Raw genomic sequence first — 27,204 nt, 5'->3', positions numbered from 1 at the left:
TTCGGCACTGCATTTAAAATCACAAAGGCTATGTTAGAAAAAACGAAACCGTAATTAAAGAAAGTTTTTGCTATCATAATCAACAATTTTCTTCATGGATGTACATAAATGAAAATATATGATTCACATCTTTTATATATAAAGCCCACATCGACGTTCATAATGTACCCATGACTGAGTGAGAATAAAGGAGATTGGTGCTACCAAATTTTCATTCGCATGAGGAAATTGGAATTTGATCCATTCCGAAAAAAAGTTTTTAACTTGAAATATTGAATTTTCCTCTTTCATTAGGGATCTTGTGCGTAAAATGTGATTGAAGAATAATCGAGACAAATTTGAATAAAAACATGCTTGAGTTCTACGTATTCACCGATCGATTGACTGACCAAATTGTCGAATGATATTAAACATCTGTTTGATGACTAATTGGCAAAAGCGATCTTTCTCTTCCGTTTATTGGTTTTCTATCTCAGTTTCTATCATTTTTTCATTCATTTGATATACATTTCCTTCTTTTCCAATTGTCGGTCTCTTCTTTTTCATTTCACTTTCCTCTTATTTTTCTTGTTTTCTTTCGTTTTCATCATAGCACAAGTTCTTACCCTTTTTTTACAATTTCCACACAATACTAACAACGAAGAATTGCCATCAATCTCCTGCAGTGTGTAATATCTTTGTCAGGTGACAAAATGTGTGTGAATTGGGACTATATTCAAACTATATTTAAAACGAAATTGTACTTTTACATATTCTATATTCCCCAAAGATGATAAAAGAAAGCAACAGTAGAATATGATTCCCAATTGAAGATTGTAATATGAATTGAATTGGTTCTTAAGTGATGACGGCAAATATCCAAGCCAAAATCTGATTATCGGAGTGCATGTAAAGGTACTGGCTTGTGCGTAATTCATTTCTCCTGTCCAAATGAAGAACGCAGTATACTGTGAAAAGTACTTTCAGAATCAAGAATCTTATCATTTAGGGGGGGTCGCTTTTAGCAGAATTGCGTATTTTTAAGAGGTTTCGACACTTTCTCGTTTTAGTTTCTATAAAAGAATAAATATTCTATGGCTTTACAAGCACGCCAGTTGAATACGAATACACACACACAGGCGCACACAATTAAAGGGATTGCCGGGCTGAACGTATTTATATCTTAATACATAGAGCAGAATTCACTGAGCAAAATACTGAAATAAAATAGGAAGAAGCAAAAATGTGATAACTAAAACTGCCGATAATAACGCTTTATACCTCTAAAGATTCATCTCTTTTTTTCAAAGTGGATGTTTTTCCTTTACTAAATCAAACCATTGGTAATAGAAAATGTAAACGGAGCATGTAAAGCAATATCAGATGCTTTGAGGAAAAGAAAGGGATAGGGCGGGACAGCTGCCAGTTACATTAACAAAACCGATTGCACCGACCTGTTAGTTGATGCATTGACTCATCAAAATCGGATAACAAGTGAAAAAAGTTATTGAATTTTTAAAGCTTTGCAAAATTTTGTGAAAACAGTCGTCATGAATATTCATTAGGTTGGCTGATGATATCACATCCCCACTTGTTCTTGTGTTTTTTATCATATGAAATCAGGTTTATTCAATTTTTTCCTCCGAGAACTATAAAACTTGGATTGACAACTGATTTAGTGCATTATATATTTATTGCTGCAACTAATTTCATTATAAGGGAGACATATTATTCACACAGGTTTGAAATAATAAAAAAATATGACCTTATGTAATAACATAAGAAAACAAAAAGTGGGGACGTGACATCAGCCCACCTATTGAATATTAATAATGACGTTTTCACAAAATATGGCTTAACTTTAAACTTCAATAACTTTATCATTTGTTATCCGATTTTGATGAAATTTTCGGTATTTTGCTCAGTGAATTCTACTTTAGCCCGGAGCATCCATTTAAACACACTACACTTTATGACTGTGGGGACGACAATACCCCCTCTAAAGGGGGGGGGGGGTGAATTATACTTTTTACTGAATAAGTAGATAAACCGATAACAAAAATGAAACAAACGAACTAAATGAAAATGAATTGATTTGAATTCTTATTAAAAAATATTTTAAAAGATGGAATAAGACCTTGCAAGCAGAATGTGTTCCAAAATTTTGTCCCAAAATCTGATAATAAATAAGAAAAAGATTATCTCCGAGTCAATATTCGAATATCTGAAAAGGTCCGCCACTCCACAAATGCATAACCACCTGTCACTCAAACTACAGTTCTAGGTAGGGATATCGGCGTTGCCGGCTTAAAGCAGATACTTTATGACTTATTTATGAAAGGTTTATGGCTATCTCTACAGTGTATGTTCATTATTCTATAACAGAAAAGCAAGATATCAACTTGAAGACAAAATTATAGAGAAGATATTACATTTTGATAAACGGAACATGTTTGAAGGTTCCAACTTCTCCACTCTAAAATTATTAACACAGTCGTTGGTATGTAGACATTTTGTTCTTGTCCCATGACCAGGAGCCAGTTTATTTTACCAAAGACATTGATACCCCGTTTCATTGTTTCGCAATCAATAACAAACGCTTTGATTGGCCCTTCAATCGTTACTGATCGCAAAAAATCTACATTTAACAATGCATTTTTATTGATCATGACGATTTTCACGACTGATCTAATACGATATGATACGATCACTTCGATCACTTCACGTGTACATGTGCGATCACCGTTTCAACACTGTTAGAAAATTTATCCTCAAAATAAAAAAAGTTCCTGCAGCAGAGTCTCGAGAACACCTGTAATCTTACCGATTTGCGTAATCTTACAAGAAATTGGTATTTGGAGTATGGAATCTTACAAATTTCCTTGAATAAAACATCCTTTTTCCCCTTTTTAAACAGACCTGTTCAGTTAAATTACAGAAAAATTCCTGTTTTATGAATTTACAGAATGATTCTGTTATTGCTTTCTGCAAAATCTTCTGTTTATTTTCTGTAAAATCACGTTTTTTTTAACAGTCAATCGTGGCGAGAATCGTGAGAGTGGGGTGTTTGTATAAGTTTGCCGTAATTAGTAACGAGGGTCAGAAGCAAATCACAGTCAAGGTTTTGCGTGAATGTTACAATGATGATGAAGTTACCTCATTTGAAAATAAATGTGAAAAGGAGCTGAATGATGAATCCTGGTTGCCAGGCAACGAAGAGAGCTAAAGATGTCGTCTGCTTTTGATCGATGATGAGCGGAGGTGAATCTGGTGTAGCTTTGAAAAAGTCGAGGAAAATCAAAATATCATAATTACCTCAATATACGAAAGTTTCCCTCTTGTTATTGCTATTTTGATTTTTTTTTCCTATCTCTTAAACATTCAAATTGATGAAATATCACCAATTGTTGTTGCTGGTGGTTGTTTTAGTTTATACTGCGCCTTAACGTTGTTCTGTAAATGTTTTTGCCATTGACATGATTAATATAAGGCGCGATTTATGTTCACATGTTAAGACGTGCGCGAGCCACATTTGAACTTACTCGGAATGGAAGTGTTGAAGACCACACTTCCCTCACCGTATCTTGATTTGGCAGTGCAGCGGTAAATACATGGATAGTCAGGAAGAGAGGTTTGAACTGCAAGTTCTGAGGAGGTCATGGTTTCGCGTTCTGATGAATTTTCAGGGAGGGAGATGCTACCGGTGTCGTTTGAAATCAGAGTTTCGTTACAGAGCCATTCAAAATAAATGACGGGAGGATATGCATCAGCTGTACATTTTAACATGAATCTAGCAGATCCGCTTGGTTCTATCGTTGAAGGTCTTCGAAAAGTATTAGACACGATGGGATGATCTGAAATGAAAATAAGCAATGACACTTGGAAATTAATTAGAACTGATATCAAGACAGGATGATGACAAAACTCACATTTTGGGGTAAAGAATCGAATTCATTCACAAAGGTTGTTTGGAAGAGCACTTGTTTTAATGTCATTGCCCCTTAGGTTTATATGATTCTAATTTAGTGAAGGAGCTTTGGTGTTGGCTCAGTTAATAGTGACTGCTGGGCCAACGTTCAACTGGGCATAATGAATTTTCGGACGATTTATTTTATTTCTGATATCTGTTTCAAACAATGAAATATGCATTATGTAAACATTAATCAGACACATGTCAACAGCATATCTATCACGCCGTAGTCTCTATCATTCTCAAACCTATATCGCACTTACACGATATGGCCAGAATCGTACTGTCATTCACTGAACGGGGAGAGGGTATGTCAGGTTGAACAGCCACGCAGATAAGACATTTCCCATGATCTGTTCTCTTGGGTGTGAAGAATAACGTGCTTTCAGCATCATACAGATCGGCTATGTTTTTGCTTGTCTGCATGGATAAATTATCAGTCACGTTCGTTGATCCTAGGTACCAGTAGATGACGGGGGCCGGGTTTCCATTCAGAGCTCTGCATGTTACATTGGTTCCTGCTCCTTCAAACATACCGTCATCTGGGAGAGTCATTGTGATATCGTCCGGTGGTCCTTTAAAGAAAGATACAACCTACGATTATCATAGTAAAATTGAAGCTAAAATATAAGATATGACATCAGCGTACAACAGGCTTAGAGTTAATCTAACGCCATTGTCTTCTGATATGACGTCAATATTACCAATAATGATGACGATAGATTAATTAAAACTAAAATATCAATAAAAAATACAGCAGCGAGCTAGTTGTAATTCTGTCTATGTTACAGTTGCTATGGTTGTATTCCTTTTGAGTTAGCATGATTAGTTTTCTTAGGATCTAAAGACAAACTATTAGTGATACTTCGTTAAAGAAATAAAAAAAAACTCACCAAGAACAACCAGTCTAGCTAACCCCGCCTTAACAAAGACGCCTTCTATGGATGAGTAGCATACGATGTGCTTTCCGTGGTTCTTTTTGTCTGGGTTCATGGTTATAGTACTTTCAGTGTCAAACAAAGTTCCGTCTAAGACACTGCGAGTCGTTGAAAGGTTTGAGTAAATTTGAGTATCATCATCACCACCGCCAACTAACCAAAATGATAGTTCGGTCGCTGGGAATGATCCAATACTTTTGCAAGTGATTGAAGAAGGTGAATGTTTTTGAATGTTAAGGATGGTTGAATGTGACTGGTTAACTCCAGTCGCAAAGAGCAGCACATCCCTCGGCAGAACTAAAAAGATAAGAAAAAGAAAACAAATTAATAAAGAGATTAAGAGGGAGGAAAATGATCAATGATCAATCCACACGCTAACGAAAGCCAATTCATTAATGGGAAATGTGTTTTATTTGGATAAATCTCCCTCTTAACTGAGTTATATCCCATATACAATATAGAGAACAGTATTTTTTGGGGGAGGGGGGGGGGGTACATACCCTGAACAATGAGATGAACTGAGCATAGACGTTCATATTGTAGTTGTGGATGTGATGCAATGCAGCTAAGACTCTTTCCGTCGTCTTTCCTGGAGGGTGTGATTGTCATGGCTTTCTGGGAGATGTACGATCCGTCTTGAATAACATTAGACTGATCCTGGTGAACAACAGCCACATCATCAGATGTACGCCATTCCAGTAGTGCAGGAGGCATTGCTCCATATGCTTCACATGTGATGTTGTGTTTATCTCCAGCTATTACAGTCACTGAAAGGTTATTAAAGCAGTAGCGAATCCCCGTGCCATCAATAATAACGATCACATGTGGTGGATCTGGTGATTGAAGTAATGAATACACCGAATATCCTTTTTAATGAATTCCTTTGTACTTTTCACTTTGATGATGTACCTCACTCGAATAACATCTTTTAGTTAGATTTTTTTTTACAACACAGACCTAACTTAGAACCAAACCACGTTCAACGTTCTCAAAACATAATGGTTTACAAGGATTAAACATTGTGGTGGTATTGTTAATGATATTTCAGCCACCCTTAAGTATGCAAACGAATGACAGTTACTTGGATATTGTTTTTAATTTCCATTTTAATGTTGAACCTGGCTAGAATAGAATCTTTCAGTTAAAAATCGCTGTAATGCACATGTATACCTAACGTAGACCGATATCATGTTTTGCAAGCTCAAAACATTATGCTTTACTAGGGTTGAGCATTTTAGTGGGGGTTATTTTTTATATATATCAGCCACCTTTCGATAGCAAGTGTTAAGTTTACAAAGGAATTGCATTTATGGCTTAATGGATACTTTGTCATTTTTATTTTTCTTTTGTACCTGGTTAGGAAATATTTTTTTTTTTCATTTTAAATCATTCATTATATAACGTAGGCCTAATGTAGAACCAAACCATACTCAACAAAACATAATGAGTTACAATGATTGCACATTTCAATGGGATCGTTTATGATATATGAGCCACCCTACGATATCAATTTTAAGTTTGGAAACAAATAAATACTTTGTAAAATGTTGTCAGTTTATATTATATTCAGTTTCGCTACATAAATGTATTATAAAGTATGGTTTTCATGTCAATTCGAATGGATAGCTCCGCATTTTTGTCTCAATATCTATCTGTCTATTGCTCATGCCGCTATCCGTTATCATTCCGGGCGAAATTTTTTACTTGTTAGACATTCTAGGAAAACATGTTCTAATAAGCAGAAAGGTAAAAAAAGTCTGTCAAACTTAGAATAAGACAATACAATTGTATAAATCAGCTTTGAAAAAAAATACTGGTATTTTGTCCGTAATGGTAATAATAAGGGTTTTTCGGGTAGTTTAATCACTTTAATAGAATATTGTGTAGTTTTGCTGTTTGTTCTTAGGGAAAATAAATACTATATTTTACTTTTTCAAGGGCCTCTTTCAGCAATATGATAGTATCAATCGAGACCATATACATACAAAAGGTAAACAAAATGAATAAAAATATTGTATGAACTCCCATGTTTTTTTATATATTTATTTTAATGAGAATCATAAAGTGTCCCAGCCGAAATTTATGAACTTTTTGGGGCTATATTAAAAGATTTACCGCGAAAATGGGATTTTATGCATTAATCAGCATTATTAGTCAGTTAAAATATATTTTGTTAAAATTGGTAAAATTGAATACAAACAATTTTAAATACTCATGTGTGACAGGCAGCACATAAAAACTCGTATTGCTCACACAATCCTATTCATTTTTAGCATCTTAATTCACTACGATAGGCCTACCTCCATAATGCAAAAATAATAAAAACTTACTGCTTTGCGAGATGATTACAACCAGGGATAAGATAAAAGTTGCTTGAATCGAGATGGCCATCGCCGTCCAGTAATTACAAATATAGAAATGCCATGAAGTCGTATACTCACTTCACACTGTGGTCAATCATGAATGCACGTAGACTATGGAAAATGATCTAATAAGACATACACCGTTTCGAAAAGCCACCAATGGCCCTTTGTTGTATTAAGTCCTTATTCGATACAAGGATTCAGTTTCACACACTTCAAACATCCATCAACATGACAGGTAGGCCTAATGTGAACATGTTAATGTTTTGAATCTATTTTATTGGTAAAGTGGGCGCTCTTTCAGCAGAAAATGTGATTAACGTAAGGGTGGAAAAGTATTATAAGCATGTTAAAACTTTCGGTGTAATGGCACAACTTATGTATACTAGAATTCCAACAAATCTTCTTTTTTGTTATCATGGTTTTTGAAATAATATTTTAATGTTCAAGCAATGATTTAAGACTGTAAAATGCATTTTTAAAACAAAGTGGGGAAGTGGGAATGAAACTTCATAGCCTTCAATTTACTTCACGCCATGATACCACATTTCTTCCAGTTTGATTGCTTTAGCCAATACTGGTGCAGTAGATATCCGATCGCTCAAAGTATCAAAATAAGTCATCATCCATATAGGTATAGCGTTCCCCATATTTTTCGGAGCGAACCAAACAAAAATTGTAAAAGGCTTTGAAGTTTTGAATTGTACCCTTTTCCGCATTCATGGGATTATTTTTCTTTCATTATTTATCTTTTCATTATTATTAACGGTCAGTCATTTTTTGTTCAATTCAAGTCAGTTCATTCTAAATGGGCGGCCCGATACCTTTAGCTAACGTACACACGCACCCTACCGCGCATTCACACACACACACAGACAAGAGACAGTCTTCACGTCAGTGGTAGCTTGGATACATAGCGATATTAAACAGATATTGACTGATGGGGTTTGCAATATAATAATTTTTTAGACCGCCGGATTTATATTTTCCCGAGGGGTTATATTTTCCCGAAGTGCGCAGCGCTGAGGGAAAATATGATCACGATTTTCACGAGGTCAATATCTGTTATATTAGATAGTCTTGAATGATGAAGATAGATCTAACGTTAAATCTTAACTAAAAATTTGTTTTAGCTTAACTTGTTAGATCTAATTTTAGAGTGCAGTCCAGGTCCAGTACCCAAGGGCAAGGCAGATCGAGAATGCATGTTGAGCCATGATCAGGTGCAGATTCTGATCTAATTTGGGATGAGACATGACTAAGTTAGATCTAACGTTACAACTAAATTATTTCAGACTACTGTTGGAGGTTCTTCTGATCTTTTTGTTGTCGAACCAGGTCCAGGACCAAATCTAAGTAATGTTTCGCTAACACTAACTTACGTTTTCTTTAGCAAGATTTTACGCTAGATTTTTTTACTTTAACTTTTTTACTTTAGCCTAGATCTACATTTAACACATTAAAAAGTTAGACCTTAACACCTCTTGGCCGAGGCCTAAATCTATAGATCAACTTACATAATTTTATCGTCCAGAAGCTGATCATAATTATACTTGCTTATATAGCGCTTAACACTTACTTTGTCAGAAGTCTCTAAGCGCTCTAAAGTATATGCACCATAATTACCCTGGCTTTAGCAGTGCAGCTGTTACGCGCGCTGCGTTTCAAGGAATAAATTCCTGCCAGGTACCCATTTACCTAACCTGGGTTGAGTGCAGCACATTGTGGATTAATTTTTTGCTGAAGGAAATTACGCCATGGTTGGGATTCGAACCCAAGACCCTCTGTTTCAGAGTCCGGAAACTGATCCACTGGGCCACAACACTCCAACGTATCATATTCCCCATTTCTCATCAGACATCACCACAAATCTTTGACGTTAGCCCAAATCAAAAAATGTTTTAAAAGTAAGCTAAACTAACACGCCTTCAGTCTCTATCTGCTAAACTAACTTAATTCATTGGATCCACTCATCAATACATATCCATACATATATATTAAATAGATCCCCAAAATTTCAGAAAAGACGGTTATTCCGTCGTCGGACTCACTTAAATTCCGCGGTCCGGTACGTTCGAAGAGTGTTGATCGATTGCAAACGATCGCTACTTTAGTCCCATATATGTTATTTCCGTGTAAGTAATAACATCTAATCCACAAGAGGGCGCCATACACGTAGAAAAATATATTCATGGAACGGCTGGTCAATATATTCATCGAAGGTTGACCGCCTGGGAAAATACATTGATTTCGATTATATCACGTGACGCGCTTTGGATCAATTGCGCTTGGCTATCTAATATATTATTTTATATTACATAATACAAAATAGACATCAACTCAGAGTATTTCATTCAAAATATTAAATAGCTAAGCCACCAAATACATCTGAACAAAATCATATTTCCGTGTGTTTATGCTGTACAAAGAAGTAAAGGATCATCGTTCATTGCATTGTTAAATTCTGAATGATTTATTTTGGTCTTATTTCTAGATGATGAATCCTGGTTGCCAGGCAACAGAAAGAGATGAAGATTTCGTCTGGTTTTGGTGAATCGTGAACCCAGAAGGTGGATTTGGGACGAAATCTTAAAAAATATGATATAAACTACAAAAATAAACTTCAGACGAAATGTTTATAAGTATCACTAAGATGTTAAAAATCAACACTTTACCATTTTCTGTGATACGGCATTACTGATAGGATAACGTTAATATATAATTTTAAAGCAAATTTTCTTGGCTTATTTACTCATTTTTATTCAGTTTAAAATTTTGGAGGAGTCACTAAACGCCACAGGCCTAGTCCTAAAAAGGATGATTCTTCTCGAAATGTAGAAGAATATCAAAACCTCATCAATTATGTAATAAAACAGAACACAAAGTATTAAGAAATATATTGATCACTTCATTTGTTGTTTGATTATAAAAAAAGAACAGAGATAACTTTAAGCTCACACAAATAGAGGGAATTCATTGCTGCACTTCCCGAGCCGTATTCTGATACAGCGGTGCAGTTGTAAACATAATGATACATGATGAGTGGGTCTTGAATCGCAAGTACGCTGGACCTTAGCGTCGCATCTTCATATAGAGTTTCGGTGAGCCTGTAGTTATTGGAGTAGCTGGACACTAGAGTTTCGTTGCATAGCCAAACGAAGGTAATGACAGGAGGATTGGCGTCCGCCTCACATATCAACACGAGCTCAGTAGTCCCACTTGCTTTGTTTGATGTAAGACGTCGAGCAGTGATTGATACAGCAGGATGATCTACATCACAGAGACGAAATGGAATATTAAAATAAATTATTATTAATGGGAGAAGCATAAAGATAGGACAGCAATAGATAATGAAAATAATTTATCTTGTAAATAGAAGATGGTAGAGCCGATGTGGTCATAAGTTGTCTCGCGAAACTTTTATTCAGCATGTTCAGTCTGTTGTGAATTATGTAAATACAAAAATCCTATAGAAGCTCAAATTTTCGTTAAAGCATCTTTAAACACCTTCTACCAACATGACCAAAAATCCTATAAAAAAAATGGATAATACCCAACTAGAAAAACATGGAGACAGACGAGATATGTTGGAATTTTAAAGGAGTGTTATCAAGTGCCAAGGAGTCTTATCAAGTGCATAACCGAAATCAATACTTACATGTAATATTGAGAACCAAGCTTTGATTCACCGAACGAGCTGGGAGTGTTGTAGGTTGAACTGCCTCGCAGAAAAGATGTTTCCTATGATCAAACCTCGTCGGTATTAGAGTCAGAGTGCTTTCAGCATCATATCGACCAGCTTTATTTTCACTTATGATTAAGGAGGACTCCTCTGTAAGATTCATTGATCCGATGTACCAATGGATATGCTGTGCAGGGTATCCATTTATAGCTTTACAGCTTACATTGACTTCTATGCCATCGTATAGGTCCATAGGGGAAGTAATTTTGATTCCTTCTGGTGCGCCTTTGAACGAAACGTAAAAATAGTCCTAAATTAATGTACTTAACTAAAGAATGATATTTTGGTACAAATAGACCTTAGCATAGTATGTAGCTTTTAGAAGGGGGAAAAACACCTAGCATACTCAGATAACGTGAAATGTACATTATCAGCGATGACGACGTAACCCTTTTCAGTTTGGAAACTTGTAAGAAATTAAAAAACAATACACACCTATTTTTAATATACTTTACCAAGATGATGGTTAACAGATAACACCTGATACATTATATTGAACATTTGTATGGATTGAAATTTGGCTTAAGAAATAACCAACCAAAAGGGAAGAAAAAGACTCACCGTAAACGACCACTTTGGCAAACACCCATTCCACTAGAGATTCTTCAAGTAATGCAAAGCAATTAATGTACTTCCCATGATGTGCAATAGTTGGGTGTACGATTACAGTACCCTCGGTGTCGAACAAATCATGGTCTAAAATACTTGTTTTTCTTGAGATATTTGGAAGAATTCTTTCGGCGAGACCATTGCCACTTTCTAACTGAAAGGATAGTTCGGTCGCTGGGAATGATCCAATACTTTTACATGTGATTGAAGTCGGTGAATCTTCTTGAACGTATATGAGTCTTGTCTGGGACTGGATACTTCCAGTTGGAAAGAGCAACACACTCATAGGAAGAACTTCAAAGGAAAAGATGAAGAGCAAGTCAGGAGGATAGAGAAAGATAGAGAGGGGATGGGAAACAAAATGATTATAAACAATATTTAGCAAATGCCGAATGTCATGAATGACCATATGATCTTTGCGGGATACATACTGCATGATTTTTTTTCATGTGACCTTATAATGAAAGGAACATGACAGATTAAAGTATTTATATTTAAAAGGAAAGAAATCGATTCGTTTAACAGTAATACTGCTCAAAATTCATAGGTCTATGTAAGTAAAGCAATTACAAGCTTGGCAACTATACAAAGTACCTACCATGAACATTTAGATGAACTGAGCAATTAAGGCTCTTAGATAGCTGTGGATGTGATGCGATGCAGGTGAGAATCTTTCTGTGATCATTCCTGGAAAATTGAATTCTCACATCTTTCTGAGAAATGTAAAAGTTGTCTTGGATGACATCAGACTGATCCTGATGAACAACTGCCATATCATCAGGTAAACGCCATTCCAATACTGCAGAGGGCATTGCTTCATATGCTTCACACGTGATGTCATGTTGTTGGCCAGCTATTACCGTTAGAGGGAGGCTGTTTGAGCGGTTATAGATGCCCTCTCCATCAGTGATATACAGCCGATTTGGTGGAGCTTGAGATAAAAACAAAATGAGTCCAATATGAAAGAAAATATATTTTATTTTATACACCTCTTAATATAGAATTATTTCAAATGATGCTCTCGTAGAATATGCCGTTCAGTATAAATCGGCTATATCATCCCTCGTATGGCCTATACAATTGGGTATAGTAATTTGGTACACATATACACTATTCAGACGAACTCATGTAAAGCCATACGGTAAGCATTTATATGCTTCATACAAACTCCTTTCACGAAGGATATATAAATAATACATTATACTTACAGCTTTGTGAGGTGATAATTTCAAGGCAAATAATAAGAACCATATGTTCAGAAATGGACGCCATCATTCGGTGAACAATGCAAGGAGGTCCTGTATGTTCCAACTGACAGTAGATTCTAAACTAAAACAGAGTATGTGAACACGAAATTACTACATTCGAAATTTGTAGGAAATCAACAATCGCACTTCCGTGTATTCTTTTACATCATGTGCAAAGATTTGGTTTCGCACACTTAAACACCAATCAATATTACAGGTAAAATGTTAAAAGTTTGTTAGACTGAAAGCGGGCGCTCTTTCGTCAGTGAGCCCAAGAATAATTTGTTATTTTTATGTACAGATGTAAAGGTGTCAGAATAGCATCCAGTAGATATTCTGGGTTGTTATACGACTGTAGAAATCTATTCAAAGTGAGTACCATTATGAAGATTTTTTTTGTCATTGAAGTCATATGGAAACAACGAACGGAAACTGAAATTGTGTTTTGATGTTATGACGAATATAATTATATTTTTGAAAGACTAAGCTCAAACGCGCCAAAAGAAGAGGGAGGGGATGTTTATGGTTAAAGTGTGGAAAGTGACACTCCTAGATTTGTTTCACACCGCTCCGTTTCTTGCAGCTATATTCGTCTCAAAGTGATAATTTTATTTTGTTCCTATTTCAAACATTCTCTTCTAGTTCTTTGGAAAATTTCAAGATACTATTTTAAAACTTTGGAGAAGTAAAACAATGTTTGATAACGGATGATGGTTAGTTTCAATGACTACGTGTATAAAGCGAATTTGTACTCCAACACTTGAACTCTTAATGACCTACGGACAGTGCGTTCCATGAACCCTGAGTGTACAGTGTAGTTACTAGGAGTTACTTTCAACAGAATGTATAAAACACAGCCAACGGACTATTTGAATTTGAGAAAACTGGGCATATTAAGGCTAATACTTCTCATAGGCGGTAATAAAAATCACGTTAATAAATTGCTACTTGTGTCTAAATTATAGTGTTTCATCCTCTATTGCAGAGTGTATCAGCATTTTGGAGAACAAATAGGCCTACAAACACTCTTACACATGTTCCTTCTGTAGCTTGATAAATATATATTAATTAAACGATCCCTTGATTTTTTTTCTTTCATCAAGATTGTGATGTTGAGAAAAATGATTGAACGCGACATTTACAATTTTCAGGTACCAACATATCCAACATTTGGGAAGCAGATGGTATTAACCTTTGTGTATGTTATTGTATATTATTCAAAATATTTTTCAAATGAAATAAATACCCATCGAATGCATCGCATTCTCGAATTTTTATACTGTAAAAATACGTGGACGATACGATTGCTAATAAATCATAAGCTATTCTATATGAAACTCTACATTTTATTGATTTCATATCATTTGATATCATTGTCTTTACTTTCGGAAAAATGTTTTCGTCTTATTTCCGATGATGAAACTTTGTTTCCAGGCAACGAAAAGAGATGACGATTTCGTCTGGTTTTGGTGGATGATGATCCCAGAAGGTGCATTCGGGATTAAATCTGTAGAAAAAGAAGAAATATGATATAAACTGTAAAAAATAAAATAAACATAAAAGTACATGTTTGTAAAAAAATATTACTGATCTTTCATATTTTCAATTATAAGTCATAATTATTGTTATGATAACGTGGTAATTTTATTTTGAAAGAAATATTATGAACGCATTTAAATGAAACTTATTAAATTCAACTATTTTACATTGGGGAGGGGTGAATAAAAGCCAGAAAACACGGACAATTCGTATTGTATTATTTAAAAAAAGAACACAACATCAATGATATGTAGTAATGTTTCTATCACTTTATTTGTCATTTGGTTAGTAGAAAAGCAAGATGACCTTCAACTTACATAAATAAAGGGAATTGAAGATCGCACTCCCTGAGCCGTACCTTTCCGATGCAGCGGTGCATTTATAAACACAATATTTGGAGAGTGGGTTTTGAATCTCAAGTACGCTGGACCTTAGGTATGTTAGGGTTGCATCTTCACGTAGAGTCTCAGTGAGTATGTTGTTATTGGAGTCGTTGGACACTACAGTTTCGTTGCATAGCCATCCGAAGGTAATGACAGGGGGATTGGCATCAGCTTCACATATCACCACGAGCTCTGTAGTCCCACTTGCTTTGTTTGATGTAAGATGTCGAGCAGTGATTGACACAACGGGATGATCTACATCACAGAGACAAAATATTCCCTAGATGTTAGATATAATTTTTGGTTCATTTTTTTGGCCTCGTCATGAACTTAATCAGTTTGTTGTGAAAGCAGAATGAATTCCAAGAGGCTTAAGTATTCAATAAAATATTAAGATAAAAAGGCAGTGTCTACGAAACATATAGCATACAAGCAAGAAAATTATTTAGCAAACGAGTCGAACGAAAAAAAAACATGTATGTAGACAAAATCATTTGTATTTAAAATTGATTCCCTATGTACATGGTATATCTAATCAGTCAAATAATCTTATTAAATATATATTGAAATCAGTACTTACAGTATATATTTAGAACCAAGCTTTGATTCACCGAACGAGCTTGGAGTATTGTAGGTTGTACTGCCTCACAGAGAAGACGTTTCCCATGGTCATACCTCGTCGGTATTAGAGTTAGAGTGCTTTCAGCATCATATCGACCAGCTTTATTTTCACTTATGTTTAAAGATGAATCCTCTGTAAGATTTCTTGTTCCGATGTACCAATGGATATGCGGTGCGGGGTATCCATTAACAGCTTTGCAGGTTACATTGACTTCTATGCCATCGTATAGGTCCACAGGGGAAGTAATCTTGATGCCTTCTGGTTGGCCTTTGAACGAAACGTAAACAGAATAGTAATATATAGATCAATGTAGTAAACTGAAGAATATGTGTCAAAAATAACCCACATAACGTATTATTTTGTTGGTCGGAGGGGAGAAACACACCCTGCACCCTTAGATAGCGTTAATCCTCAATATCAGCGATGACGATGTGGCCCCTTTCAGAATATTGTAAGTTAAAAATAACTATTTAGAATATACTTTATCGTATAAATGTTGGCGGTCAACAACATATAACACCTAACATGGCAAGATATCGAAAAACATTTGAATGAGTTAAAGATGAAGTTAAAAATTACCAATCAAAAAGGAGGAAGAACTCACCATAAACGATTACTTTGGCGAACTTAAATCCAACTATGTGTTTTTCAAGTGATGCGTAGCAATAAATGTACTTCCCATGACGCTCAATATTTGGGTGAATGGTTATAGTACCCTCGGAGTCGAACAACTTATCGTCTAAAACACTTCTTTTGCTTGAGATATTTGCGCGAAGGGGGATATTGTCAGCTTGACCAGTACCCCCTACTAACTGAAATGATAGTTTGGTCGCTGGGAATGACCCAATACTTTTACAAGTGATTGAAGTCAGTAAATCTTTTGAACGTTGAGGACGGTTGAATGGTTCTGGTTTCCTCCAATTCGAAAGAGCAGCACATCCCTTGGCAGAACTTAAAATTAGAACAAAAGGAGACGTTTTGAGTGAATGAGAGAGATGGCGAGCCAAGGAGGGGGGGGGGGGGGTATTATGGATGGTACCGAATTTGCACTTTGGTAAAATTATATTTAGGGGACCGAAGAGATATGTTTTATTACATACATGACATATTTTCCAGTATTTTTTGTCGACATTAAAGTAAAATGCACAGATAGCGCAAATCCTTCTGCGAATGAATAACATTGCTCTAAAAATGTAGATTTTAAACATTACAGTGGCGACAATAACAGGCTCACTAAAGACTGACAATGACAGTTTGAAACATAAATGACCTGTATGGTTTTACACACCATGAACATTGAGATGAACTGAGCGTAGACGTTCATTTTGTAGTTCTGGATGTGACGCGATGCAGCTAAGAACCTTTCCGTGGTCATCCCTAGAGGGTGTGATTGTCACAGCTTTACGAGAGATGTAAGATCCGTCTTGAATAAGATCAGACTGATCCTGATGAACAACTGCCATATCATCAGGTAAACGCCATTCCAATACTGAAGGAGGATTTGCTCCATATGCTTCACATGTAATGTCATTCCGTTGGTCAGCTTTTACCGTTATAGAGAGGTTGTTAAAGTAATAACGAACCCCCTTTCCATCAATGATGTAGATCCAAGTGGGTGGAGCTAGATATAAGAATAAGATGTATTCAGTAGTAAAGTCAGTTTGCTATATTAATGGTTTTAATTTGTAAATTATTGTTTTGTGTTATGATGTATATCTTGATACACACTTATCAAGATATTAGGTAATGGGCTACTGTGTAGGCCCTTCATAGTTCGATAATCAATAATCTTTGGTTCATACACAGTGTTCTTACCAATTCATACGATCAGTATCTATTTGCTACGTAAAACTTGCTCTCATCATGCTTTGATGAAGCAAATGCGACCTAGGTCTACTTACCGCTTTGTGAGATGATAACACCAAGGAAAAGTACGAGAACTACTTGTGTAGAAATAGACATCATAATTAAGGGACAATTTACGGCAATGCTACGAGATCCTACTTGTTTCAACCGACAGTCAGTTCTGAATGGAAAGAAAGTATAAGAACACGAAATTATGAGATATGAAATGAGTTGGAGAATTAACATCGGTACTTCTTTATATTCCTTTCTTCGTACATGGATTCGGTTTCGTATTGTCTAAGACACACGTCAACATAAAAGTTAAGTATGTTAAAGCTTGTTAGATGGAAAGCGGGCGCTATTTTGTCTGTGAGCCTAAGTATGATATGATTATCATTATGTGACTGCAAAAATCCTTTAAAACTTTATGCCAATATGAACAAGCGTATTTTTCATTAAACTCATATTCAAACAACGAACGGATATTGTAATTGTATTTCATGTTATAACGAATGTAAATTTAGTTAAGCCCACGCGCTCTAAAAGTAGGGGGAAGCGATGCTCATGATTGAAGTACGGAAGGTGTCTATACTCCTAGATATATTTCACACTGTGCTTCGTTTCTGTCAATGAAGGTCTTGTTAAAGTGGTCAATTCACTTTGATCTGATTCTTCTTTTTTAAAATCTCATTTTGGTTCTTAATGAATGAGGTGTGGTTTCAATGACAACGTTTATTGAGCGAATCTGTGCTACATGTTACAACACATAATCTCTGGATGAACCTTCATGACCTACATACAGTACACGTTTTTTTTAAATTCAATTAAAATTTATTTATTTGACATCCTTTAAAAAAACATACAAACATAGGCCTATAAACAAGTATACAACAAAGGAGTAAAAGAATTTAAATTACAGTATAAGCAATAAGAAAAATTAAAATGGTGGAAATATAAGAGAAATGGAAATAAAATGCAGCGGATGTAGGAAGTCAGAAAGGCCATTGACCTGTCAAGCCGACTCCCTTGATTACTATATTATACGAATAAAATCATAATAGAATAGTGGCCAAAAACACACACACACATAAAATAGGCAGTTGGAATTATTTACTGTACACAGACAGTTGGTTTTGTTTCAATCTACGTTTCAATGATGAGAATGTAACAGATGATTTTAAAGTATCGGGTAAATTATTCCACAAGTTTGGCCCTTTATAACGAATTGTAGATTTAGAAAGCGTATAACGAAAGAACGGTATATATAATTTGTTTGAATTTCTCGTTTCATAATTATTTATACTGCTATTAAATATAAAATAACTATTAAAACAAGATGGAAAAGTAGAATTTAAAATGAAATATTGCTACATAAATAAAATAATTTGCGAGTCATAAAGTTAATTTACCTTTAATTTTTTTAGCTTAAAAAAATAAAATCTGTGTATGAGCTCTAAAACATGAATTCGTTATTACCCTTATTGCACGTTTTTGAATCACATATATCCTTTGGAATAAATATGAGGCACAGCCACCCCAGATAATCAGACAATAATTCAAATGTGGCAAGATCAAGGTATTATATATATTTACAAGGATGCGTAATGGTAATTTTTTTTTTACTCTGTTCAATACTCCGATTACTCTAGAAATCTTTTACAAATGTAATCTATATGATATTTCCATGTCATATTTTCGTCAAGAATTACTCCTAAGAATTTTACTTGATTAACCTGCTTTATTGCTTTATTGGCAATTGTTATTCGTATTGCACTGTTATCAATATGTTTATTGTGTGTTTTAAAAATAACATAATTTGTTTTTTTCGTAATTAATAAAAAGTTTATTGGCAAGAAACCATCGTTGAATTTTGGCTATTTCAGTATTTAATATAAAATTCATATTAAAAGGATCATTACCAGATGAAAATATTGTTGTGTCGTCAGCAAAAAGAATAAATGATAAAATACTGCTAACACTTGGCAAGTCATTTATATACAATAAAAATAATAATGGGCCTAGATTAGATCCCTGAAGTACACCCATTTGTATATTGCTCTATGCTGATGAATTATCGCCAATGCTCACATATTGCTTACGATTTAATAAATAACTTTTCAATAATAACAATGGAGTCCCTCTAATTCCATAAAAATACAATTTATGGAATAAAATATTAAAATCAATACAATCAAAAGCTTTTGATAGATCTAAAAATATACTGATTAAGAAATCATTGCACTCAAAAGCCTGAGATATGCTATCAACAAATTTTAAAAGTGCATGGCAAGTAGTATGTTTTTGAAAAAAATTTTTCAAAAACCAATTTGCTTTTCGAATAAAATTTTATTATTTTCAATAAAAACAATCAACTTATTAAATATATTTTTTTCAAAGATCTTACTGAAAATTGTTAAAACTGATATAGGTCTATAATTATTTAGTGAAGAGGTATTACCACTTTTAAAAACCGTAGTTACTCGGGCGATTTTGAGCGCATCAGGAAATATACCACGTTGTAAGGACAAATTAATGACATTACAAAGAGGAGTCAAGACTATATGAATAGATTTCTTCAAGACTTTGGGGGGAACGTTATCATACCCTGGACCTTTACTTACATCAAGTTTCAGGACAACGTTTAAAATATCCCTCTCCGTAGCAGGATGTAAAAAACAACGACTTTTCAAAATGACCAGTCATACCCTCTCTAAATGAATTTTCTGTGCTATTACTGTTGATGATTTCTCTTAGCTTCACACCTACTGAAGTGAAATGGTCATTGAACTCATTGACTATTTCCTGTTGATCAGTAATTGTACTACCATTTTTTTTATTTCTAACTCGCTTACAATTGTTTTCGATATATTTCTGTTGAAAGTCTGGTTTATGACATTCCATGTCCCTTTCATATTACCTTGTAGTTTGGCAAATTTTGTGTGAAAATGCTCGCGTTTCTTTTCTCGTATCAAGTTACCGAGATCATTACAGCACCTTTTATAGGTTATCCATGGTTTTCTTGTTGCGTTTACTTTCTTTTTATTTATCTTTGTACTAAAATATATATTATAAACATCTCTATACAGCTTCAGAAAACAATCATACCTTGTATTTACATTGTTCAAAACATCCCAATTTACTTTGCTTAGTTCAGAAAATCGACATCAAAGTCTCCCATTATTATGCATTCTTTACTTCCTCCTGTAATCTTACCCATACTTACACTAATATCGTTTAAAGCGTCTATAATTTCCCGACTTGGCGGACGATACATCACAGCTACAATATAATTCTCGATCTTATTTGGAATTTCAATAAACAGGCTTTCGATATTTTCAGTAAATGTGACCAAGTCTGGGCGTCTAATATATTTTATGTTATCATTTATATATATGCCTACGCCTCCTCCTCTTTTGTTATATCTGTGTTTGCCTACAAATGTATAACCTGGAATCATACATTCATGTTCTTCCTCATTATTGAGCCATGTTTCACAAGTACCAATAAATGACAATTTCTGACCAATTTCATCAAGACAATTTGTAAATGTCTCAAAATTACACTTTAAAATTTGCCAAAATCAGATTTTTCTCACCATGTAATTTTGGCATTTCCGGATTCCGTATGGGTATAATATTTATTATTTATCAAATTTTCAAAGTACCCATCATTTTCATCAAAACTAGTTTCAGATTCTTGTTCATTTCTTAAAGGTCTACATAAGAAACAATCATTACAAGTTAAGTTACATTGCCTGCTACATAATACACAGCTACAGTTTGAAGACATTTACAATTCTGTTCAATTTCAACAACTTCCAGAGTTAATTGCATTTCATCTGTCATACCAAATCTCTATTTTGATCTAGTAGATGATGAGAGTTGCTTCGCTTCCTCTAGTAATCTAACAAGTTTCGTGACAGTTTTGCCATTTGATGCAGGTAACGCCACAAAGATTCGACCATCATTCACACACACAACGGAAAGCGTTCAACGTAGCCAACAGACTCTTTGAATTTGAGAAAAATGGGCACAAGCTAAATACGTCTCAGAGACGGTTATCAAAATGATGCTAATAGATTGCTACTTGTATGCCAATCAGAGTGGTCACTCTATATTGCAGTGTTTCAGCATTATGGGAAGCAAATACGAACACTCATACACATGTTCCTTCTCAGCTTTATATATATTTTTTTTTTAATCAGCTGCTCATAAATTTAAACGATCACTTGATTTTGTTCATCAAGTGTGTGATGTTGAGAGAAATTACTGAACGCGACCTTTACAGAATTCAAGTATCAACATATCAAAAATTGGGGAAGCAGATGGTATTGCCCTTTGTATATGTCATAGTATATTGTTCAAAATATTTTTGAATTGAAATAAATAACCATCAAATTTATCTCATTTTCCATTGTTTATAATGTAAAAAAAAAACACGTGAACGTTACGATGACTAATCTTACCTACTATGAAATTCTACATTTTTACTGATTGTCCTTGCTTTCGGAAAGATGTTTATGTCTTATTTCCTGATGATAAATCCTGGTTGCCAGGCAACGATAAGAGATGAAGATTTCGTCTGGTTTGGGTGGATGATGAACCCAGAAGGTGCATTCGGGATAAAATCTGTAGAAAGAGAAGATGATATAAACTGCAAACATAAACATAACAGTGCATGTTTGGAAAAAAATATTACTGATCTTTAATATTTCCATTGATAAGTCACTATTGATATGATAATGTGGTTATTTCATTTTGAAACAAATTAACAAATGCATGTGTTTCTTGTTATTCATTCAGTTTAAAATGAAACATCAAATTTAACTATTTCATTGTGGAGGAGTTACAAAAGCCAGCGGATGAACACGGGCATGACGGGTGATTCTAATTGTATTTAAAAAAATGTAAACAACATCAATGATATGTAGTTATATTTCTAACACATCACTTCATTTGTCATTTGTTATTAGAAAAGCAAAACCGTCTACTTGCATAAATGCAGCGAACGTAGGGAAAGGCAGAGGCAGATAATCATATTTGTTAAGAAATAAGCAAAGCAGGAAACAAAACATTGCCCAATTATTTTGCTGAAGGGCTACAGTGTCATTTCGGATATAATTTGTCTCATCGCGACCTACAGCATGTTTATAGTCTTTGAATGTAAAAAAGCAGCTCAAAGGGATAGTGTTTTTTTTTAATATTGTCTCAAAATCTAATAAACAAGCAGGCAGGACAAGCAGAAAAAAATCAATAGCAAACGAGTCAACAAGGTCCCCACGAAAACAGACAAGATCAGGTATAATTGAAAAAGCTTCCCTATCTATCCAACCTGCAAAGTTATCTTATCAAATTATTAAAAAAAAAAAAAAAAACGGTACTTACACGTTATGTTCAGAACCAAGCTTTGATTCACCGATCGAGCTGGGAGTGTTGAAGGTTGAACTGCCTCACAGAGAAGACGCTTCCCATGGTCAAACCTCGTCGGTATTAGAGTCAGTGTGCTTTCAGCATCATATCGACCAGCTGTATTTTCATTTATGTTTAAAGATGATTCCTCTGTAAGATTTCTTGATCCGATGTACCAATGGATATACGGTGCCGGGTATCGATTTACAGCTTTACAGGTTACATTGATTTCTTTGCCATCGTAAAGATCCCCAAGGGGACTCATTTTGATGCCTTCTGGTGGGCCTTTATATGAAGTGCAGGAACAATATTCATAGATTAATGCCGTAAACTGATATTTTTTTCTTTTTTAATAGAACCCGCTTAACGTATTTTTTTCTCTATAATTGGTGGCATAGATTAAAGATACATCTTGCATTCTTCATTTCCCTTCGTCAACATGAATTCCCTAATTAGGTAATGATAGTGTGGCCTTTTTTAGCGTGGAAAACTGTAAGAAACCCCAAAATACATTTTAGAATATGTTCAGCATTTAAATGAACATCAGACATCACCTAATGGGGGAACATATTTATCAATCTCTTATATGCATCTAAATATGAAGTTAGTTTATAAAAAAATGCAGAAAAGAAGAACATTATGTATGAATAAGGAATAAAGATTAACAAATTGCAAATCTAAAGGGGTGAAGAAGAACTCACCGTAAATGATCACTTTGGCATACACCAATTCCACTATAGATTCTTCAAGCGATGCGAAGCATTTGATGTACTTCCCATGATGCACACTATTTAAGTGCAAGGTTACAATACCCTCGGTGTCAAACAGAGCATCGTCTAAAATACTTTTTTTGCTTGAGATAGTTGGAAGAATTCTTTCGACGAGACCATTGCCACTTTCTAACAGAAAGATCATTTCGGTCGCTGGGAATGACCCAATACTTTTACACATAATTGAAGTCGGTGAATCTTCTTGAACATACATGAGTCTTGACCGGGACTGGCTACCCCCAAGTTGAAAGAGTAACACTCTCATAGGAAGAACTTCAAAGTAAAAGAGAAAGAGCGAGTAAAGGGATAAAGAGGGATAGAAATAAATGGGGGAAGGAATGGTTTTGAATAATTCCATTGAATATAATTTAAAATTAGTAAATGTCATGAATGATCCTATGATCTTTAACTCTTCATGCGTTCACCTGTAAACCCCCCGTGTGTTGCATTATTTTAGCAGTGATCCCCTCTCATTCACATTCGTGCCATGAGTCACAGATTTCTAACAATAAACCTGGCCCATGGTATTGTTTGTGAGGAGGGTTTTATTGATTTTCTCCTCTCCTTTTTCAATGAACTTCATGGCTGTAATCAGGATGTATTGATTTTTGGGGATAACTCAACGATTCTGTAATTTGTAAACTGCGATAATCCGTCAAACGCTAAACTAATGTCGCACGCGCGATCGATCGATCGGTACACATGTACGGTATACAAAAACGCCAAGCTATACATTGTAGCTAGGTACGCACCGGGGCATGCAATTGTTTGAAAAACAATGGGACAGGGGACGTCTATGGGAAATGTGTGGTTGTGCAAAAATGCGAACGAAACACACCTACGGATGTGCAATAATGCGAACGTAACGCATGAAGAGTTAAAAGACATATGCCGTTTGCCATTTTAGTATAAATAGGATGAAATGGGAGGATAAAGCAAATATACATGAAAGAAAAAAAAAATCGATTTGTGTTAGAGTAATGTTTCTAAAAATCGGAGGTTTGTGTATATAAAAAAAAAATGAAGGAAATGAGACTGGAATTGTTACATATTCTAGAGATAGATTTTTAATAGAAAATACCTACCATGAACACTCAGATGAACTGAGCATTGAAGGTTTTCTGGTAGTTCTGGATGTGATGCGATGCAGTTAAGAATCTTCCCGTGATCAGTCCTAGATGGTGCGTTTGTCGCAACTTTCCAGGAGATGTAAACTCCATCTTATAATATTAAAAATAATAATAAAGCAATATTGACTGGCCTCACGGCGATACGATATATATCGCCCAATCTCAATTTATATCGCCCGAGTGGTAGACGAGGGTGATATCAATTTGGTGAGGGCGATATATATTCTATCTCCCCCAGGCCAGTCAATATTGCTATTATAAACCAGATCAGACATCTAAAGCGAGAATTGTGACAATTTTAATATTTACAGTCTAAGAATGGGAATCTAAATTGAGCAGACTGGGCCTCCGAACTTTACCATTTTGACGCAATTGACAGGAAGCTCCCCTGGCTTGGGGACGCAGCATTCGTCTCCACTTGACGTATAGTTCTGCGCAGTTCAAGGCCGCGTACAAAACGCGTAGAATACCCGGATGTTAGCTTACTTTACATGCTTTAATTATTGTCCGATACCTGTCCACTCATTTTCTCATAAATTTCCTGAGCGGGCAATACATTTCTCCGTGGTGAAACAAATGCAAACTTATTGAGCGACCACTTTATCCCAGTCTTATGCAGGCAATAATGTATTAAAGTTGCCTTGCTCAGATGTCTGATACGATTAATGATAATCTATGAATTACACAAGCAAATGCTTGATCGCCTAGCGTTACTTTTGTTTTGAAGAATGGAATCTGAAAAAGTAAAGGATCCGTTGAACTGCGCAAATTGCGGCCTTGATTATTGGTTTTATATCTAAATATTTCTTTAATAAAGCCAGGAGCTTGAGCAAGAAGTGCTTTGTATAAAGTGAGACTTTGAATGTTATTCTCTACCGTATTGGTAACCAATGTAGGTTTCCTGGTATTGGTGTGATGCGTGCATGTATTGTACAACCAAATATAAGCCTTATGCAGCTGTTTTGCACCCTCTGTAATTTCAATAATTGAGAGTCAGGAATCCTATAGTGGACAATTACAATAATCAAAATTGATAATGATGCATGCATGAACAATCTTTTGCTACATCTATTTCGGATACGACAAATGTTATAGACCGTGTAATGTGTCGATTTACAAACAGTAGTGATATGTCTTTCATATTCATCTCTGTATCAAACTGTACACCAATATTCCTAGCACGAAAAGATGGTTGTATCAAAGAGTTTCCAAGTGAAACACCATTTAAGTTCAGTTTCGATATTTGTTTAGCTGTGTCAATTATAAATTCAATTTTACTATCATTTAGCATGAGCCTACTCCGAAGCATCCATCCCCGTACGTAGTCAATACATGTTTCGAGAGGTGATACTGCTTGTTCTTGAGCATGCTCAGTGGGACTGAATGATATATACAGCTGTGTGTCACCAGCATAGCATTGACATAACTCAGGAGAGCATGTTTGAACATTTGAAATGAGATCGGCAGTGTACAATAACATCACTGATCCTGATGAAAACCAACCATATCATAAGGTAAACGCCATTCCAGGACTACATGAGGACTAGCTCCATATGCTTCACTTGTGATGTCTTGTTGTTGGTCGACGATTTGTGTTATAGTGGGATTTGAATAGTAATTGATTCCCTTGCCGATATATGGCCAATTCGTTGGAGGTTGCAATAAAAATGTAAAGCATGCAGTATGCATTTTGTTTCTTTAAATCATCTTACGTGTGTTGATACATAACTTGGCATACCATTCTCTAAAAAGATGCACTCTAAGAATAAGCCAGTTCGTAGTTCCTTTCTGTGCATGATCAAAAGATTCTGCACATGATCAGAGGAAGGCTATTTGTACTAAAAGTGACATGGTGATTTAAAATCTGAGATAAGCACTAATTACGATGTATTGATTATTCATATTCTCTTTTAAATTGTGGATTTTGATCTACAAAAAACAACCATGCGTCCACGGACGACTGGTATTTTACAGTTTGCCAGGTACATTGTCCAACATGCTATAATATGCATTCAAAGTAGAATGCAACAGATTTCTTCATAGAGTGTTTATTAATGTGCTATTCAAGTCACCTGGTCTACTCACTTTATCCACCTGCTATGTAAGGCATGCTTACGTAATATCTTGCTTGGAAATCTGCCTTTCATAATTAAAGAAATGAAAGGTCATTTGAGAGAATTGTCCATTAAGTAATTAGGAAATGGTCCACATTCTGACCTCCGTCAAGATACTGGTTATATTATCCCTCATAATTATGGCTTACAGACTTAGTTTGATACACTCACTCATGCTATCCCATATTCATTCATACGGCCAGTAATTATTTGCTTCGCACAAACTACTTCCATGAAAAAACAACGCATTATACTTACAGCTTCTTGAGATGATGATACAAAGGCTAAGTACATGTATTATGTGTGTAGAAATGGACATGATCCTTCGGTGAACATCGATGGAAATGCAAGGAGGTGCTGTATGTTTCAACTGACCGTAGATTCCAAAATTCAAAGAGAGTATGTGAACATGAAATGATGACATTCGCAATATGTTGGAAAATTGTCAATGTTACTTCCTTATATTCCCTTTATACGTCATGTGATTCGGTTTCGCACACTTAAACACCAATCAATATTACATACAAAACGCTTAAAGTTTGTCA

The 27,204-nt window shown here is 35.1% G+C and overlaps 4 protein-coding genes across 5 annotated transcripts; all 4 read right to left on the bottom strand.

Annotated features, from left to right (window-relative positions):
- Positions 1-3,489: 3,489 nt before the first annotated feature.
- On the bottom strand, positions 3,490-8,231 carry LOC121419593 (synaptogenesis protein syg-2-like). The gene is made up of 4 exons (XM_041614050.1): positions 5,388-8,231; positions 4,843-5,184; positions 4,213-4,524; positions 3,490-3,833 (listed from the first exon to the last, which is right to left on the bottom strand). Exons 1-4 carry the CDS (start codon positions 5,599-5,601, stop codon positions 3,490-3,492), a joined length of 1,212 nt encoding a protein of 403 aa, XP_041469984.1. The 5' UTR covers positions 5,602-8,231.
- A 1,314-nt stretch (positions 8,232-9,545) lies between these two features.
- On the bottom strand, positions 9,546-14,744 carry LOC121420257. 2 transcript variants are annotated; one of them, XM_041614830.1, is made up of 7 exons: positions 14,705-14,744; positions 14,232-14,355; positions 12,810-12,930; positions 12,200-12,532; positions 11,554-11,895; positions 10,909-11,217; positions 9,546-10,520 (listed from the first exon to the last, which is right to left on the bottom strand). In XM_041614830.1, the coding sequence occupies exons 3-7, from the start codon at positions 12,874-12,876 to the stop codon at positions 10,174-10,176; spliced, it is 1,398 nt and encodes a 465-aa protein (XP_041470764.1). In that variant the 5' UTR covers positions 12,877-12,930; positions 14,232-14,355; positions 14,705-14,744; the 3' UTR covers positions 9,546-10,173. The 2 variants fall into 2 exon arrangements, with proteins under 2 accessions (XP_041470764.1, XP_041470765.1); XM_041614831.1 differs by lacking the exons at positions 14,232-14,355; positions 14,705-14,744 and having other exon boundaries at positions 12,810-13,973.
- On the bottom strand, positions 14,350-16,855 carry LOC121419592 (nectin-3-like). Its single transcript, XM_041614049.1, has 5 exons — positions 16,681-16,855; positions 15,997-16,269; positions 15,351-15,659; positions 14,811-15,025; positions 14,350-14,355 (listed from the first exon to the last, which is right to left on the bottom strand). Exons 1-5 carry the CDS (start codon positions 16,853-16,855, stop codon positions 14,350-14,352), a joined length of 978 nt encoding a protein of 325 aa, XP_041469983.1.
- Positions 16,856-21,726: 4,871 nt separating this feature from the next.
- LOC121419591 (synaptogenesis protein syg-2-like) lies at positions 21,727-24,953 on the bottom strand. The gene is made up of 5 exons (XM_041614048.1): positions 24,905-24,953; positions 24,501-24,635; positions 23,347-23,688; positions 22,622-22,930; positions 21,727-21,865 (listed from the first exon to the last, which is right to left on the bottom strand). The coding sequence occupies exons 1-5, from the start codon at positions 24,951-24,953 to the stop codon at positions 21,762-21,764; spliced, it is 939 nt and encodes a 312-aa protein (XP_041469982.1). The 3' UTR covers positions 21,727-21,761.
- Between the last annotated feature and the right edge of the window lie 2,251 nt (positions 24,954-27,204).

Source organism: Lytechinus variegatus, chromosome 8, assembly GCF_018143015.1.
Source record: "Lytechinus variegatus isolate NC3 chromosome 8, Lvar_3.0, whole genome shotgun sequence".
NCBI classification, from domain to species: Eukaryota; Metazoa; Echinodermata; class Echinoidea; order Temnopleuroida; family Toxopneustidae; genus Lytechinus; species Lytechinus variegatus.
The sequence above is the reverse complement of the archived record's forward strand: the minus strand, read 5'-3'. Positions and strand labels throughout refer to the sequence as shown.